Raw genomic sequence first — 16492 nt, forward strand, 5'->3', positions numbered from 1 at the left:
AAGAGTCATGCTATCTCCATTTTAACTTCTCCCTTCCCTTTTCTGTGGCCCTCTTAGGCCTTTTTTTTTCTTGCTCTCTGCAGGGCAGCGGGGTTATTTTACATATGGAAGGAGCCTTTGACTAAATCTGCTAGTATTCTAGTGAGTTTCCTTGAACAGCCTTTCCTTGTGCGGAGGGCTCTCACACTTCCTGTGGTAGAAGACTATCTAGGAACTGCAAGCAGCCCGCCCGCCTCATCTTCCTTTAGATGTAGAACTTAGTTGCTGGACGAAGCTAAGCCGGGTGGTGCCTTTTATTTTTATTTATTTATTTATTTTTTTAAAAGATTTTTATTTATTTATTTGACAGAGAGAGATCACAAGCAGGCAGAGAGGCAGGCAGAGAGAGAGGAAGGGAAACAGGCTCCCTGCTGAGCAGAGAGCCCGATGCGGGGCTCGATCCCAGGACCCCGGGATCATGACCTGAGCCGAAGGCAGAGGCTTCAAACCACTGAGCCACCCAGGTGGTGCCTTTTAAAAGAAATGTTTAACATCTTCTTTCTCTCAGTCAAGTGCAGTAGGCTTTAAATTCTAAGGCACTGAATGGAGTGACTATGAAATCAGAGCCTCTTTTGCCTCTAGCCCTACGATGAAAATACTCACCACTCTTTTTGGCCACCGCTGGTAGTGGGAAGGGTTGCAATATAATTTTAAATTGACATGCAGGCTGTATGGTTCCATCATTTCAGCCACTTCCTGCCCAGGGGACTTTGGGAGATGCAGGAGGAGGAGGGATGTAGGTAGGAGAGGATTTTCTGACGTCGTGCTATCAACATTGTCTTTTACAGAAAACTGATACAGTTTAGGAAGTCAGCTTTTTATTTTTTAAGCAAGGGGATTACTTCCATAATTACAAAAAAGGCCGTCTGTAGGGAAAAGTTGAATACTTAGTAAGCTCAAATAATAGTGATGAAAATACCTTATCCCATTTGTTGACCAATCTGGTTAGGTAGGTTTATGTTACTTGTGAATAATTAGCAGATCCTTACACTGGGATGTTTGTCATATTCACCCTGGTCCTGCTCCTGCCACTTCTGCCCTCTGTCTTTTAGCTTTATATTCTCTACTTTAGGCTGACATCATGTCTTTCCTGTTTGAAATTATATGTTGACCTCTTATCTCCTGGCTTAAGATGTTTGGATCTCATATGCTCTAGTCCCCTATATCACAAGGACATTTTAGGAAAAAGAATTTTTACTTTTGTGCCCTCTGGTGAAAAGACTTGCTAACTAATGTTTTGCGTCCCATAGTGGTTGGGGTTTTTTGTTTGTTTCATTTTGTTTTCTCTTCCAGGAAAATAAGAAGCCCCAGAATCATATCAATGAATTGCAAATAATTAGGGCCTATGGTATCTGTTTAATAACAGGAACACCATTTTCTTATTTTCTGCTCTGATAATATTATTCTGCAGCTATCTCTATAGCACTCAGACTCTTGGATATATTCTAGAGTAGAATAAAACTGATTTTGAGAAATACTATAATGTCAGTATTCATCGGAGATGAAAAATGGGAAAAAAAAGAAATGAAAACTGGAAGTAGAATTAATTTTCAATTGTAAATATCTTTTTGTATGACTTAAGTACTCTATAATAAACAAAAGCACCCAAAAAGAAGGAAATGGAGCCTCTAATAATGTTTACAGATTAATAAGGAAAATAAATATCAGGAGATCTGTGGGGATAATTCCATATTTAAATATGGACCTGTTAAGAGAATGGACTACATTGTTTTTTTTCCCCCCACAAATTAAAAAAAAAAAAGCAAAAAAAAAAAAAAAAAAAGCTTGCTGCCTCTCCTCCCAGAGTTCAGCCCTGGGGATAACTTAGTTTATCACAAAAGAAGGTCACATTTCATCAGTGGAGCCAAGGGTGATAAAATTAGGATCTTGTGGGAGCCCTTATTTTGTTTCTGATTGTCTGTTTCTTTGGCTGGGTGGTACCCAGTGGTTTCTCCCCTGCAGTTGGGTTTTTCAGGGGTCATTGGCCTCTTTCACGATCTCATAAAAAGGCTGTTACCATTTAAAGAGGCCACATCTTCCCAATCCATGTTGCTCATACCTTTTCCATTTCCTTGGCAGGCTCTTTTTCAGGAGATAAGGTTTGAATGGTAAACATTATCTTAATTACAAGCCTGAATTTCTAAAGCACTTTAATTTAAAAATATAAAAGAATAAATATATGGGACTGAGATCAATTTATAAACTACTTTCAAAAGCAGATCCCATGACACCTTCTGGCATATCCAGATTACTTGCCTACATATGTGAATTTTAATTTTCATGGCTGATTGCAATACCGAGATTATATGCTCCTAATAATTTTTTAGCAATGTAATCTTGATACAAGAGATAAAGCGAGCTTATACCGATATTGTTGAATTTCTGAAGAATGGAAAGGATTGCTTTTTGCTATCTGAAAAAACATCCTTATAAAGACTGCTGACTTTCTGGAGATTAGAACTGGAGTGTCTTTTGTTTTCTAAAAATACTGGTACAAAAAGCAGTGGTCTTTGGAGAAAATATCCTACAGTTTTTCACAGCCAAAAAGTTAGTGCAAGCCAAAACCTTTTTTTTCCTTTTTTTAAGAAAAGGGGGAAAGCAGTAAGCTTAGATGCCAAGAACTCAAGTGAAGTATTGTCTGGTCTAGTGTTTGTATTTAGTACAGATTTATCAGACTTATTTTTCTTGTGGTTAATGTTATCACTAATGTCAATTTAAAAAGTCTGTCTTAAAGGCACAATACTTTGACTTTCAGTGTTGTGCTCTGGGATCTTTTATTATAGTACCTGGCTTACTGTGTTAAGTGTTAACAGAAACAAAAGAACTGGATCTTGTTTTGCAGAATACAGCAGACTGTGGGTTAAAGTGCCTCTAATAATGATAACCATCCTTTCGCTTGTTTTCTCTTATTATTTTGTGTGTGTGTGTGTTTTAAGATTTTTATTTATTCACTTGACAGAGATCACAAGTAAGCAGAGAGGCAGGCAGAGAGAGATGAGGAAGCAGGTTCCCTGCCAAGCAGACAGCCCGATGCGGGACTCGATCCCAGGACCCTGAGATCATGACCTGAGCCAAAGGCAGAGGCTTTAACCCACTGAGCCACCCAGGCACCCCTTTTTTTGTGTTTTGGAAGTATAAGCAGCCTTTTATTTTTTTAGCTCCCATTTATTATTAAACATCTATTATATGCCAGCCCTGTGCTAAGTGTTTACACAGGTCATCTTATTTTATTCTCATGGTAACCCAATGAGGTTCAGTACTATTTCCTATTCTATTATACATGAGGAAACTGAAGGATAGAGAGACTAAGGAATATATCAGAATCCTATGACTAGTAATGTTTCTGAGCTGGAAACTGAACCCAAGTCTGCCTATTTCCAAAGTCCTTCTTACCTCCCCCCCCACCCCCCCACCCCCCCGTCTCTCCTCAACCTCAGATACCACTAGGAAGCCACCAGGCTTTCCTTGTAGGAGTCCAGTGATACCTCAAAACAACCTCGTTTTGATGTAGAAACTTTGACTCAGTTAAATAGGTTCTGGGAGGACATAGCTGGTGATCACAAATTCAAACTCAAAGCTTTCTGATGGACACATCTCTAGTTACTAAACCAACCAGTGCATCCCAGGATTACCTGGATGGAATTAGTACAGCAAAAACAAACGCACAATTGGAGAATGTTAGAGGGCTGTCAAATTTTTACTTCCTCAAGTAATAACAGTATAAAATAAACCTATCGCTATCATTTCACAAAAGAAAGGACTTTTATTTTTAAAAGAAAGGACATTTTTAAAAGGTTTTATGTATTTATTTATTATTTGAAACAATTTATTTGAGAGAGAGAGAGCGCGCGCGCATGAGCATGAAGTGGGAGGGGCAGAACGAATGGGGGAGGGGCAGAGGCAGAGGTAGAGGAAGAAGCCAACTCCCCCGCTGAGTGTGGTGTCCTGGCAGGCCAGCCCCCTGTGGGGATGGGGGTGGGGGACAGGGAGCGGACCTTCATTCTAGGACCCTGTATCATGACCTTAGCTGAAATCAGAGGCTTAACTGACTGAGCCATCCAGGCGTCCCTATTTATTTGAGAGAGAGCAAGTGAGCCTGAGTGCGAATGGCGGGAGAGGCAGAGGGAGAAGAGTGAGAGAATCCCAATCAGACTCTCCCTCAACATGGAGCCAGTCGTGGGGCTCCATCCCCTGATCTAAGATCATGGCCCGAGATGACCCCAGTGGAAACCAAGAGTGTGGGTTGCTTAACAGACTAAGCCATCCAGGCACCCCAAGAAGAGTTGTTTAAAATGAATAAATTCAACTTTATGAAAAACATGATGCTGCCTGTTTTTTTTCTGATTTTATCACAGACTGTTGCTCACTTGGTTGCAGACCAGTTTTTGGTAACTATCCTGTACCATGCTTTCTTACAAATCCAACAACTTGTCAACTGTTAAAGAATCCTCACCCATGGTAACACTCTTGATTCTGTGATCTTTAGGGAGTGTATTGATACATCTTGTATGGTAAGCTTTATTCTTTTTTTTTTTTTAAGATTTTATTTATTTATTTGACAGACAGAGATCACAAGTAGGCAGAGAGGCAGGCAGAGAGAGAGGAGGAAGCAGGCTCCCTGCAGAGCAGAGAGCCTGATGAGGGGTTCCATCCCAGGACCCTGGGAATCATGACCTGAGCCTAAGGCAGAGGCTTTAACCCACTGAGCCACCCAGGCGCCCCTGGTGAGCTTTATTCTTGTTCATAGTTTGGTTTTATTCTGCATTAGGGTAAGCAGTCTGAGGATACCAAAGACAATTATGATAGCTCTTAGTCCCCTTTCATTTTCTTCCTTTTTCTTGCTTACCTTCCAAATAATAGTTGCTTGCCTAGTATGATTTACTGTTCTAATGATCTCATTTTCTCTTTATTTCCAATTTCCTTGCCTAGGCATTCATCATGAAACTTTTGAGACCCTTGGTAGAAGGGATTTTAGAACCAGCAGTCTTTGGATTAAGTCGGGTGAAAGAGAAAAGAGGGACATCATTTCTGGGTGTGGGCAGTGCCCACCACAGTGCCTTCCTTATACATAGTAGGTACTCAACAGTTAATTGTTGGACCCGTGAGTCTTTTTTGTAACCTAATCTATCAATACTAACTCCTCAGATTTTATGCTATTTTTGTGTGCATGTGTAAAGCTCAGAATTTGTAGACTGTCCATTGGAATGTGGAACTAATATTATTGGATCTCCAAATAGAGTTTCTTGGATTATAATAAGGCTCTTCTTCTTATGGTTTTACCAGTTTTACTGTCCAACACATGACATCTTTGCCTGTGTGGTGATGTGCTGAGGAAAGAGATTAAGAGATAATTTTTTAAGGACCCAAAATTGTAAAGATTGGGATTTGACCTTTCAACTACACGTAACTACAACAGTTGTGGTTTCTAATACAGAATAACCCCCCTTGCTTACCCTGTGCATGGAACTTCGTCAACTAAGTCAGTTGTCACAGTAATTAAAGGGGCTTTATTTGTGAATCCAGGGTTTAAAGGATGCTTTAATATCTTTTGTGTTTATATTTTCTTTTGCAGTAAACCTCAGTGCCCTAATTTTGATTAATAATTGTTAGTAGATATTATATTTCAAATGGGAGAATACATAGGAAGAAGACTCACTCCCGTTTTTTTTTGTTGTTGTTGTTTTCAGACCAAAATCTTTTGCCAGTGAGCTCAGCCATGTTGCGTCCAGATTCTCCTCAGAAGTGAGACTTTCCAAAGGACCAATGACTCTGTTCCCTGTGCCCTTTCATTTTTTCCTACTCTGTAGCTATGTCTCGATCCCGCCATGCAAGACCTTCCAGATTAGTCAGGAGGGAAGATCTAAACAGAAAGAAAAGCAGCCAACTGAAGAAGCCATCTAAGGCAACCAACAAAAATGTGGCATCAGTCAAGACTGTGAGCCCTGGAAAATTAAAGCAATTAATTCAAGAAAGAGATGTTAAGAAAAAAATAGAGTCCAAACCACCTATGCCAGTCAGAAGCCTTCTGACAAGGGCTGGAGCAGCACGAATGAATTTGGATAGGACTGAGGTTCTTTTTCAGAACCCAGAATCCTTAACTTGCAATGGGTTTACAATGGCTCTCCGAAGCACCTCTCTTAGCAGACGACTCTCCCAACCTCCAGTGATCATAGCCAAACCCAAGAAAGTTCCACCTCCGAAGAATTTAGAAAAGCAACATGAGTGTGATTATAATGTAGTTACTGACATGGGAGTAAAACACTCAGAAAATGATTCTGTTTCAACGCAAGTCCCCCTAATTGCTTCCGATATAGAGAATCTAATTGGTGTACAAAATGCATCTTTATTTAAAGGTGAGAGCCAAGAGACAACCCAGTCTTGGTCCCAGAGGGTGGAGGGTTCCAAAGTAAATGTCTCCACTCAGAGTGATCCTATAGTAGAGATCGTTTCTGGGTCATCAGAAGGGACACGTGGTGGCAAAGGACTATTCTCTAAAGAGACTTTGAATGATATCAACGATTCCCCTAGAATGTTTGCTCAGGACACTCTGTGTGCTCCTTTGCTCCAAAGAGCAGCCCTCAAGGTTACTTATGAAGGAAACTCCAGCATTCAGTTAGAAGATTTGGGTTCACGAGTAGAATCTCTTAAGCTGTCTGATTCATACCTGGATCCCATCAAAAGTGAACGTAATTGCTACCCCACCTCAAGCTTTAATAAGGTTGTACCTGAATTGGACCTTAGAAACTGTTTGTCCATTGGTGGGTCCATATATCCTACCTCATTAATAAAACTCCTCTTGGCGAGCTCAGAACAAGAAGCCCTTGGTGCTAAACCGGATCATCAAGAGGTACTCAAAGCTATCCCAGATCAACCAGAAATTCCTAATACCACCCCTGTCATAGGACAGGCTTTTAGTGCTGTTCCACATCAATGGGAAGTTCCTGGTGCTAACATAATTCATGGAGAGGCTCTGGATGAGACCCCAGACCCACCAGAGATGCCTGGTGCTATTCCAGTCCAAGGAGAGGTCTTTGGTTCTATCCTAGACCAACAAATCCTTGGAATGGGTGGTGGTACTGCCTCCGACCCACCTATCTTTCTTCCTGCTCCTCTAAACCCAATTGCTACCTATAATGCTCTCCCAGAATGGCCTGAGCCCCAGAGCACTGTTTCATATGGGCTTGAGGTCCAGGGCGCTGTGCAGATTTTGCCCTTGGGCTCTGGTCACACTCCTCAGGCATCATCAAACTCAGAGATAAGTTCGGTACCTCCAATAATGACTATTAGCAATATAGAAAATGAGAAGCAAGTTCATATAAGCTTTCTGCCAGCTAACACTCAGGGGGTCCCGTTAGCCCCTGAGCAAGGACTCTTCCATGCTTCCCAGGGCATTATCCAACTTTCCCAGGCTGGTCCCAGCCCATTGGAAGGTGGGAGCTCCCAGATCGGCATGACCAGCGTGGCTGACCTCAACACCACAGTGGTGTCCAGGCCAGTGTCACTCGCCAGTACCTCTTCTCCTTCCTATACAACTTTGCTACCTACTTTGGAAAAGAAGAAACGAAAGCGGTGTGGGGTCTGTGAGCCCTGCCAACAGAAGACCAATTGTGGTGAATGTACTTACTGCAAGAACAGAAAAAACAGCCATCAGATCTGTAAGAAAAGGAAATGTGAGGAGCTGAAAAAGAAACCATCCATCATCGTGCCTTTGGAGGTGAGTAAATCCCCACAGGCTGGGAGATGCCTGTGGGGCTCCGTAGAGTGATCTGTGCAGAGACTAGGTGATTCAGATTCAGTATTATGTCCTTTGCCTTTGGTAACATTTTTTTTTTTTAAAGATTTTATTTATTTATTTGACAGAGATCACAAGTAGGCAGAGAGGCAGGCAGAGAGAGAGGGGGAAGCAGGCTCCCTGCTGAGCAGAGAGCCCAATGTGGGGCTCGATGCCAGGACCCTGGGATCATGACCTGAGCTGAAGGCAGAGGCTCTAACCACTGAACCACCCCGGTGCCCCCTTTGGTAACATTTTGTATTATCTATAAGAATTTGTGGATCTACCTGAAGTATATCTTGTCCAGTGAGTAATACTTTAGCTTATTTTTAGAATTTGTCTCAGAAAACTAGAACATAAAGTTTTTCCATTATGGGATTTGATGGAGACAGGGAAATGACATGAAATGTGGTTTTGCAAAGATTTCCACTATGCCTTATTTTGGCTAGTTGTGTGTCTTTTATGGAAGTTACAGATTTAACTTAAATTTAAATTAAGAGTGGAACAAATTAATTAACTCCCTTGCAGCTTGAGGAACCAGTGGAATTAAACTTCTACTCTTTTTTTTTCTAAAGATTTTATTTATTTATTGACAGACAGAGATCACAAGTAGTCAGAGAAGCAGGCAGAGAGAGAGAGGAGGAAGCAGGCTCCCTGCCGAGCAGAGACCCTGATGCGGGGCTCGATCCCAGGACCCTGGGATCATGACCCGAGCCAAAGGCAGAGGCCCTAACCCACTGAGCCACCCAGGCGCCCCAAACTTCTACTCTTTTGAAAGAATAAAACTGTCTGTATTCTTCATTTTGAAACTTTGCCTTTGAAGGTATAACAATAATAAAGCTTTAATCTTAACTTTTGGCAGATGATTTCCGCCTGATTCACATACCCCATGTGGTTGTTAGGATTATCAGAAGTTCAAAATGGTTTGCAAACTCCAAAGTGATACATTGGTTCTCATTATTACAGTTTATGAGCCTACGGTACTGAAAATATTGGTTGGCTTAGACTTTATTTAAAGGATTTTATGGAACTTGGTTAATACTTGATTTTCAGACCTTTAAAACACATGCCAACTATGGTGTTAATGATTTTTTGATCAATCATTTGAAGTTATGCTTATTTTGTGTCTGCTATAAATACAGGTATAGTAGAAGAGATTAATTTAAAAGTATTGTGAACTTAAACCTAGTCATTCTTTACTGTTTCACTCTTAAATTATCTGTCCCCAAATGCTGAATTTCTACTGGATCCTTTGTAAATGAGGTTGGACATTTAACTGATTATGTATTAATGGGCATTTGAGGTATTTCTAAAATATTCTGTTATTATAAACCTTACTGCAATGGATAATTTTTATTCAAGTCACTTCACATGTGTGGGAGTGGCCAGTAAATGGTTTACAAACATATGTCTAAACCACTAGCAGCAATATCTTACAGTTCCATGTTTGTAACATTGCCAAATGCCATCATTGCTGAAAGTACTCACGTGATCTCTAATAGGTATAGTTCAGTTTGTTTTCTTTTTTCTAAACCTGCTCCTCTTTTTGCATTATGTATTTGACTTAACGACTGACCATCTACATGGTCACCCAAAATGGAAAATTCAGTCATCTTTGAGGCCTTCCTCTCACTTTTCTAGATTTCTTGTTCTATGAGACTGGAGCACTCCTACCTTTCTATTTTCTTGGCTACTTCTGTAGTTGATGCCTTTGTCTTTTATTGGGACAATTTTAGTGTTCTCTATTACCAGCAAGTATTTACAGCACTTCTACTCCAGGTTGTGCACTGGGGATATAGTTGTGAGTGTCCCAGCTAAAAGAGAAGTCAGGATGTTGAACCCTTTTTTTTTTAAGATTTTATTTATTTATTTGACAGAGAGAGATCACAAGTAGGCAGAGAGGCAGGCAGAGAGAGAGGAAGGGAAGCAGGCTTCCTGCTGAGCAGAGAGCCCGATGTGGGGCTTGATCCCAGGACCCTGAGATCATACTTGAGCCGAAGGCAGCGGCTTAACCCACTGAGTCACCCAGGCGCCCCAATGTTGAACCTCTTAAGTGCAGTTCAAGTTTTCTTCCTAAAACCCTGATGATTCTCCTACTTAAATACATTTAGTTCTCTACTCTGTGTGATGTATCTCACGCAAAACAAAACAAAACAGAAATAGAGAAGAGCTCTTTGTGCCTTCCCAGTATAGATGAAGTCTAGCTTCTTTTTTTTTTTTTTAAGAGAGACTGCCAGAGGGAGAAAGATGAGAGGGGGTGAGGGAGGGTAGAGGGAGAAGGAGAGAGAGAATCTCAAGCAGACTCTCCACTGAGCACGAAGCCTGATGTGGGGCTTGGGATCCCATGACCCTGAGATCGTGATTTGAGCCAAAATCAAGAGTGGGATACCGGGGCACCTGGGTGGCTCAGTTGGTTGAGGGGCTGCCTTCCACTTAGGTTGTAATCCTGGAGTCCTGGGATGGAGTTCTGCATCTGGCTCCCAACTCCATGGAGAGTCTGCTTCTCCCTCTGACCTTCTCCCCTCTCATGCTCTCTCTCACTCTCATTCTCTCTCAAATAAATAAAATCTTAAAACAAACAAACGAACAAAACGTGAGATACTTAACCTGCTGAGCCACCCAGGTGCCCCCCAAAAGATTTACTTTTATCACTTACCAAGCTGATTCTGAAGAATGTATTTGGTTGTCCTTATACTGAACCCTGGCCCCAGATAGACCATAAGTTCACGGAGAGGCAGAGGAGAATAAAGGGAACACTTCTCTGAGGGAAGTTCGTTCTGAGAGACCAAAGAACAGTTGTATACTCTTGTTACTGGTTTCTTTGCTAATATTCATCAATAATATTGTTTATTCGTTTTTATTGCATTATGGTGTTCCATTGTATGTTTATATCACAATACATTAATCCATTCTACTGTTTTTTTTTTTAATTTTTAAAAGATTTTATTTATCCATTTATCAAAGAGAGAGAGAGAGCCCATAATCAGGGAGATTGGCAGACAGAGGGAGAAGCAGGCTTTCTGCTGAGCAAGGAGCCTGATGCAGGACTCAGTCCTAGGACCTTGAGATCATGACTTGAGCCAAAAGCAGACACTTACCAACTGAGCCACCCAGGCGTCTCCAATCCATTGTACTGTTAATGTGCACATTGTCATAAATGTCTTTTGGTGAATATATGTGTGCATTCTAGTGAATAGATTTCTGGGAGTGGAATTGCTGGGTCACAGAATATGAATGTGTAGCTTTCATGGATGTTATTCAGCAACTGTGGTTGTTTCTGTTAAGATTCTTCATCAGTACATATGAGAGTTTCCCTAGCTCCACATCCTTGTCCACACTTGGTATTTTCTGTCTTGTTTTACTTGAATCGTTTTGTTGGATGTGTAGCGGCATCACTACATTGGACTCATGAAATTGAGCTACTTTGCTTCTTAGTCATTTAGATATTGTCTTTGTCTATTTTTAAATGGGTTTTTCTGCCTTTTCATTATTGCTTTATAAGAGTTCATTACATTTTATTGATACAAATTCTTTGTTGAATATGTGATTGCATAGATCTTTACTGATGCCGTGACAACTTTTCACTCACTTTATCCTGCTTTTTAATGCATAGAAGATTTTTAACTTTAATGTCCAATTTATCCATGCTTTCCTTTATGTCCTGGTTAAGAAAATTTTGTCTATTTTTTGCCCATTCCAAGTCATGAAGATGTTTTTTGCTTCCTTCTTAAAAAGTTACTTTTTAAAAAAAATTTTATTTTTTCTTTTAAGATTTTATTTATTTATTTGACAGAGATCTCAAGTAGGCAGAGAGACAGGGAGAGAGAGTGGGGGAAGCTCCGTGCTGAGCAGAGAGCCTGCTGTGGGGCTCAATCTCAGGACCTTAAGATCATGATCTGAGCTGAAGGCAGAGGCTTAACCCACTGAGCCAGGCGCCCCTAAAAAGTTACTTTTTTAAGCTTTTCACATTTAGGTGTAAACTATATCTGGAATTGACTTCTGTGTGTAGTGTGAAGAGTCAAGAGTGATTCTTTTTCGTATGGATCTCTAATTGACTGGCACCATTAGTGAAATGACCATCCTTTCCCTGTTACTACAGTCTCGTTTTTGTCATAAATCAGGTGATTGCTTAGTTCTGAGTCTATTTCTAGACTCTGTTTCATTGGTCTTTCTGTCTATCCTTATGTCTAAACTCCTCATCAGTAGGCTTTATAATTGTAACAATTAAACTGGTAGTGTAAGTCCTTCAGCTTTGTTCTTCAGTACTGATTTGGGCTATTTCTATTGTTGTTCTTTGCATTTTCATTAACATTTTGAATCAGCTTGTAAATTTCCACTAGAAACTCTGCTGGGATTTTATTGTGATTATGTTCAACCTATACATCAATTTGGAAAGACTGACATTTTTACAATATTGAATCTTATAGTTCATCTTTATATCTTTTTTAAAAAAGATTTTATTTATTTATTTGACAGACGGAAATCACAAGTAGGCAGAGAGGCAAGCAGAGAGGGGGGGAAGCAGGGGGAAGAGAGCCTGATGTGGGGCTTGATCCCAGGACCCTGAGATCATGACCTGAGTTGAAGGCAGAGGCTTTAACCCACTGAGCACCCAGGTGCCCTCATCTTTCTATCTTTATATATATATATGTCATTTAATTTCTTTCAATAATATTTTATAGTTTCCAATAAAGAGTTATTTCATTTGTTTTATATCTAGGTATTTGATATTTTTACTCCTAGGTGTTTGATATATCCCTAGATTTTTTTTTAAAAAGATTTTATTTATTTATTTGACAGAGAGAGATCACAAGTAGACAGAGAGGCAGGCAGAGAGAGGGGAAGGGAAGCAGGCTTCCTGCTGAGCAGAGAGCCCGACGCCGGACTCGATCCCAGGACCCTGAGATCATGACCCGAGCCGAAGGCAGCGGCTTAACCCACTGAGCCACCCAGGCGCCCTATCCCTAGATATTTGATAGGTGTTTTTTTTTTTTAATATTTTACTTATTTATTTGACAGACAGAGATCACAAGTAGGCAGAGAGGCAGGCAGAGAGAGAGGGGGGAAACAGGCTCCCTGTTGAGCAGAGAGCCCGACTCGGGGCTTGATCCCAGGATCCTGGGATCATGACCTGAGCTGAAGGCAAAGGTTTTAACCCAGTGAGCCACTCAGGTGTCCCTGATAGTTTTTTTTAAATATTTATTTGTTGTTAGTATTAATGATTGGAGTCCATACACTTAGATGACTAAGAATACTGCTAAGCAAATATATTTCATGTATTTTTATGTTCCTTACATAAGAATTATTTTACTTATTGAGAGTTGGAGTGAGAAATAGAAAATACATTTATAATTTTAAAATATTAAAATTTTAGTTATTGCTTATGTTAAACAAGTGTACACTTTATTTTTTTATTTTTATTTTTTTAAAGATTTTATTTATTTATTTGACAGAGAGAGATCACAAGTAGGCAGAGAGGCAGGCAGAGAGAGAGAGGGAGAAGCAGGCTCCCTGCCAAGCAGAGAGCCCGATGTGGGGCTCGATCCCAGGACCCTGAGATCATGACATGAGCCAAAGGCAGAGGCTTAACCCACTGAGCCACACAGGAGCCCCCCGAGTCACAGTTTTTAGTTTTATTTTGGGGGGGGGAGAGGCAGAGGGAGAGGGAGAGAGTCCTTTTATTTAAAAAAAAATTTTTTTTTATTTATTTATCTTAGAGAGGGAGAGCAGTAGCACACGAGCTGCCTGAGGTTGGGAGGGAGAGAGAGAATCAACAAGTAGATATCCGGCTGAGCGCAGAGCCTGACCTGAGGTTCAGTCTCATGACCCTGACCGAGATCGTTACCTGAACTGAAACCAAGAGCCCTGTCTGTGCTCAACCTACTGAACAACCTCAGGCGCCCTAGAGAGAGGGAATCCTCCACACCCAGGGTGGAGCTCAATGTGCTCAATCTCAACCCTGAGATCTTGACCTGAGCCAAAATCAAGTTGAACACTTTACCCAGCTGAACGGCCCAGGTGCTCCTGAGTCAAGGTTTTCAAAAGAAAGTCATAGTGTTCTCCTAGAGAAAGAATAGTGATTAGAAGTGAGATGTTTGTTTATTTGTTTGTTTATTTATTTATTATTTTTTAGAAATGAGATGTTTAAATTACTTTAAAGCCCAAGCCTGGGATTTAGGAGGTACTGGCACTTAATAGGTGCTCAGTAAATGTTTGGTGAACAAATGATTCAATAATGAATGAATGAAAAAATGAAAATGTTATAAAAAATGGTAAGATTTTCACATTTCTCACATACCAATGTATCTTTTTATTTTTTTATTTTGTTTTATTTATTTTAATTTTTAAAAATGCTTTTTAAAAAAAGATTATTTATTTATTTATTTGACAGACAGAGATCACAAGTAGGCAGAGAGGCAGGCAGAGAGAGAGGAGGAAGCAGGCTCCCTGCTGAGCAGAGAGTCTGATGTGGGGCTTGATCCCAGGACCCTGGGATCATGACCTGAGCCAAAGGCAGAGGCTTTAACCCACTGAGCCACCCAGGAGCCCCCAAAATACTTTATTTTTATTTGCGAGAAAGAGAGGGTGAGAGAGAGCATGAGCAGGGGGAGCGAGAGGGTCATTGCGAGAAACAGGCTCCCTGATAAACAGGGAGCAACGTGAGCCAAAGGCAGACACTTAACCAACTGAGCCTCCTGGGTGCCCTTGATTTTATTTTTTTAAGATTTTTTAATTTCATTTTATTTTTTAAAGAAGATTTTATTTACTTATTTGACAGAGATAGACACAGCGAGAGAGGGAACACAAGCAGGAGGAGTTGGAGAGTGAGAAAAAGGTTCCTTGCTGAGTAAGCAGCCTCATATGGGGCTCCATCTCAGGACCCTGGGATCATGACTGAACCAAAGCCAGATGCTTAACAACTGAGCCACCCAGGAGCCCCTTAAAGATTTTATTTTATTTATTTATTTTTTTAAAGAATTTATTTATTTATTTATTTGACAGAGACAGATCACAAGTAGGCAGAGAGGCAGGCAGAGAGAGAGAGAGAGAGAGAGAGAAGCAGGCCCCCTGCTGAGCAGAGAGCCCGACGCGGGACTCGATCCCAGGACCCTGAGATCATGACCTGAGCCGAAGGCAGCGGCCCAACCCACTGAGCCACCCAGGTGCCCTAAAGATTTTATTTTTAAGTAATCTCTGTACCCACTGTGGGGCTAGGTCTTAAAACCCCAAGATTAAGAGTCCCAGGCTCTATCAACCCAGCCAATCAGGTGTGCTCAGTGTAGCTTTTCAAAAAGCATACTGCAAATCATCATTATATCCTATATGTACTTAATGTATCATCTTCACAGCTAGTACCCCAGAGCATTTTTTTTTTTTTTTATGAATGTCATTTTCAAGTACCAAAGATTAGGATCATGGGATATCCATAACAGAAATTCAAGAGGACTTGAAAAAGAGGTTGTTAGGAATGAAGACAGTGCTTTTTAAAATATATGTTAAAAAGCTTCTACCTATGTTGGTTAAAATTACTGGCATATGCACTTGAGATTGTGACTGATACCATGATGTGAAGTTTGGACAGCTCACAATCATGTATTTTTCTAATTGTAAATGGAAAAACAATTCTAGAAGGATACCTACCAAACAAAACTGTTGGAAGTGTTTACCTCTAAGGATAGGTTTTTTTTTTTTGGAGGAGAAAGGGCATATTAGGTAATAACATGATTTTAAATTTTTACTTAAAATTTTTTTACATGGTTTGAATTTTTTTATTATGAGCTTATGTTACTTTAAAAAATAATACAGCATACTAAGTCAAAGTTATATAATTTCCATTTAGAAAGTTTAGGAGCAGGAGAAAAAATAAACTATAATTCTACTACTTAGAGGCAACCATCATGGGTATATTAGCATATTTGCTTCCAGTATTTTTTCTGCATTTGAAAAATAACATAGTTGAAGTCAAATGGGGTAAATGTGTTTCTTCTCCTTTTTTCACATTTTCCCTTGTATTTAACATTTTATAAAGATTTGAAAGCTATGTGCAAAATACTCTCTTAGGTAAATGAACATAATCCTATTAAATTAATTTTCATTGCTGGATGCTTCAGTTTCTTACAGTTTTTTGTATGATAGTGAACTTCTTTCAGGATAAATCTTCGTTTACATTTCAGATTATTTTCTTGACACTGGAATCATTAGTCCCTTATTTCCAGCTAAAAGTATTAGCATAACCAAAATATTTAGTGTTTTTCTAATGAGTTATTGCCTAATGGTTTCTAAATCTTTACCACTTTTAGAAACCCAAGGTTTGTATTTATAGTACAAGTATCTTTTGGAAAGTCAGGTTTATTTCCTTCTCCGAAAATGAGAAACTGAAATTTCTATTACATTTTTTTTGGTTAGAACATCTTAGTTGCCTTCTCAAAGGTGGTGATTGAGGTAGCTCTATATTCTAATTAATGAGTGGATACTAGCCAGATCAGATTAGGTACTTGGTGAATTTTTAGCTACCATGGAAACACCAGAATTTTAAAATTACTGTTATTGTATTAGATTAGTTTTTTAAGTCCTGCTAAACTTGCCACATGCTTTTTTGGTTGCTAGACAAGAATCCCTAAGATGAATTTGATCCCGGTTTGAATGATCTCAACACTCATACAACATTTCAGTAATCATAAA

At 39.9% G+C, this 16492-nt stretch overlaps 1 protein-coding gene across 3 annotated transcripts in view; it reads left to right on the forward strand.

Annotated features, from left to right (window-relative positions):
• TET1 (tet methylcytosine dioxygenase 1) overlaps positions 1-16492 on the forward strand; it is a 141187-nt gene that overhangs the window by 2751 nt on the left and 121944 nt on the right. For all 3 annotated transcript variants that reach the window (XM_047702924.1, XM_047702922.1, XM_047702925.1), the window contains exon 2: positions 5727-7753. In XM_047702924.1, the coding sequence (XP_047558880.1) occupies positions 5849-7753 (1905 nt within the window). In that variant the 5' untranslated portion in view covers positions 5727-5848. The remainder of the gene's footprint in view (positions 1-5726; positions 7754-16492) is intronic.

The sequence above is a fragment of the Lutra lutra genome, chromosome 14 (assembly GCF_902655055.1).
Source record: "Lutra lutra chromosome 14, mLutLut1.2, whole genome shotgun sequence".
In the NCBI taxonomy this organism is placed as follows: Eukaryota; Metazoa; Chordata; class Mammalia; order Carnivora; family Mustelidae; genus Lutra; species Lutra lutra.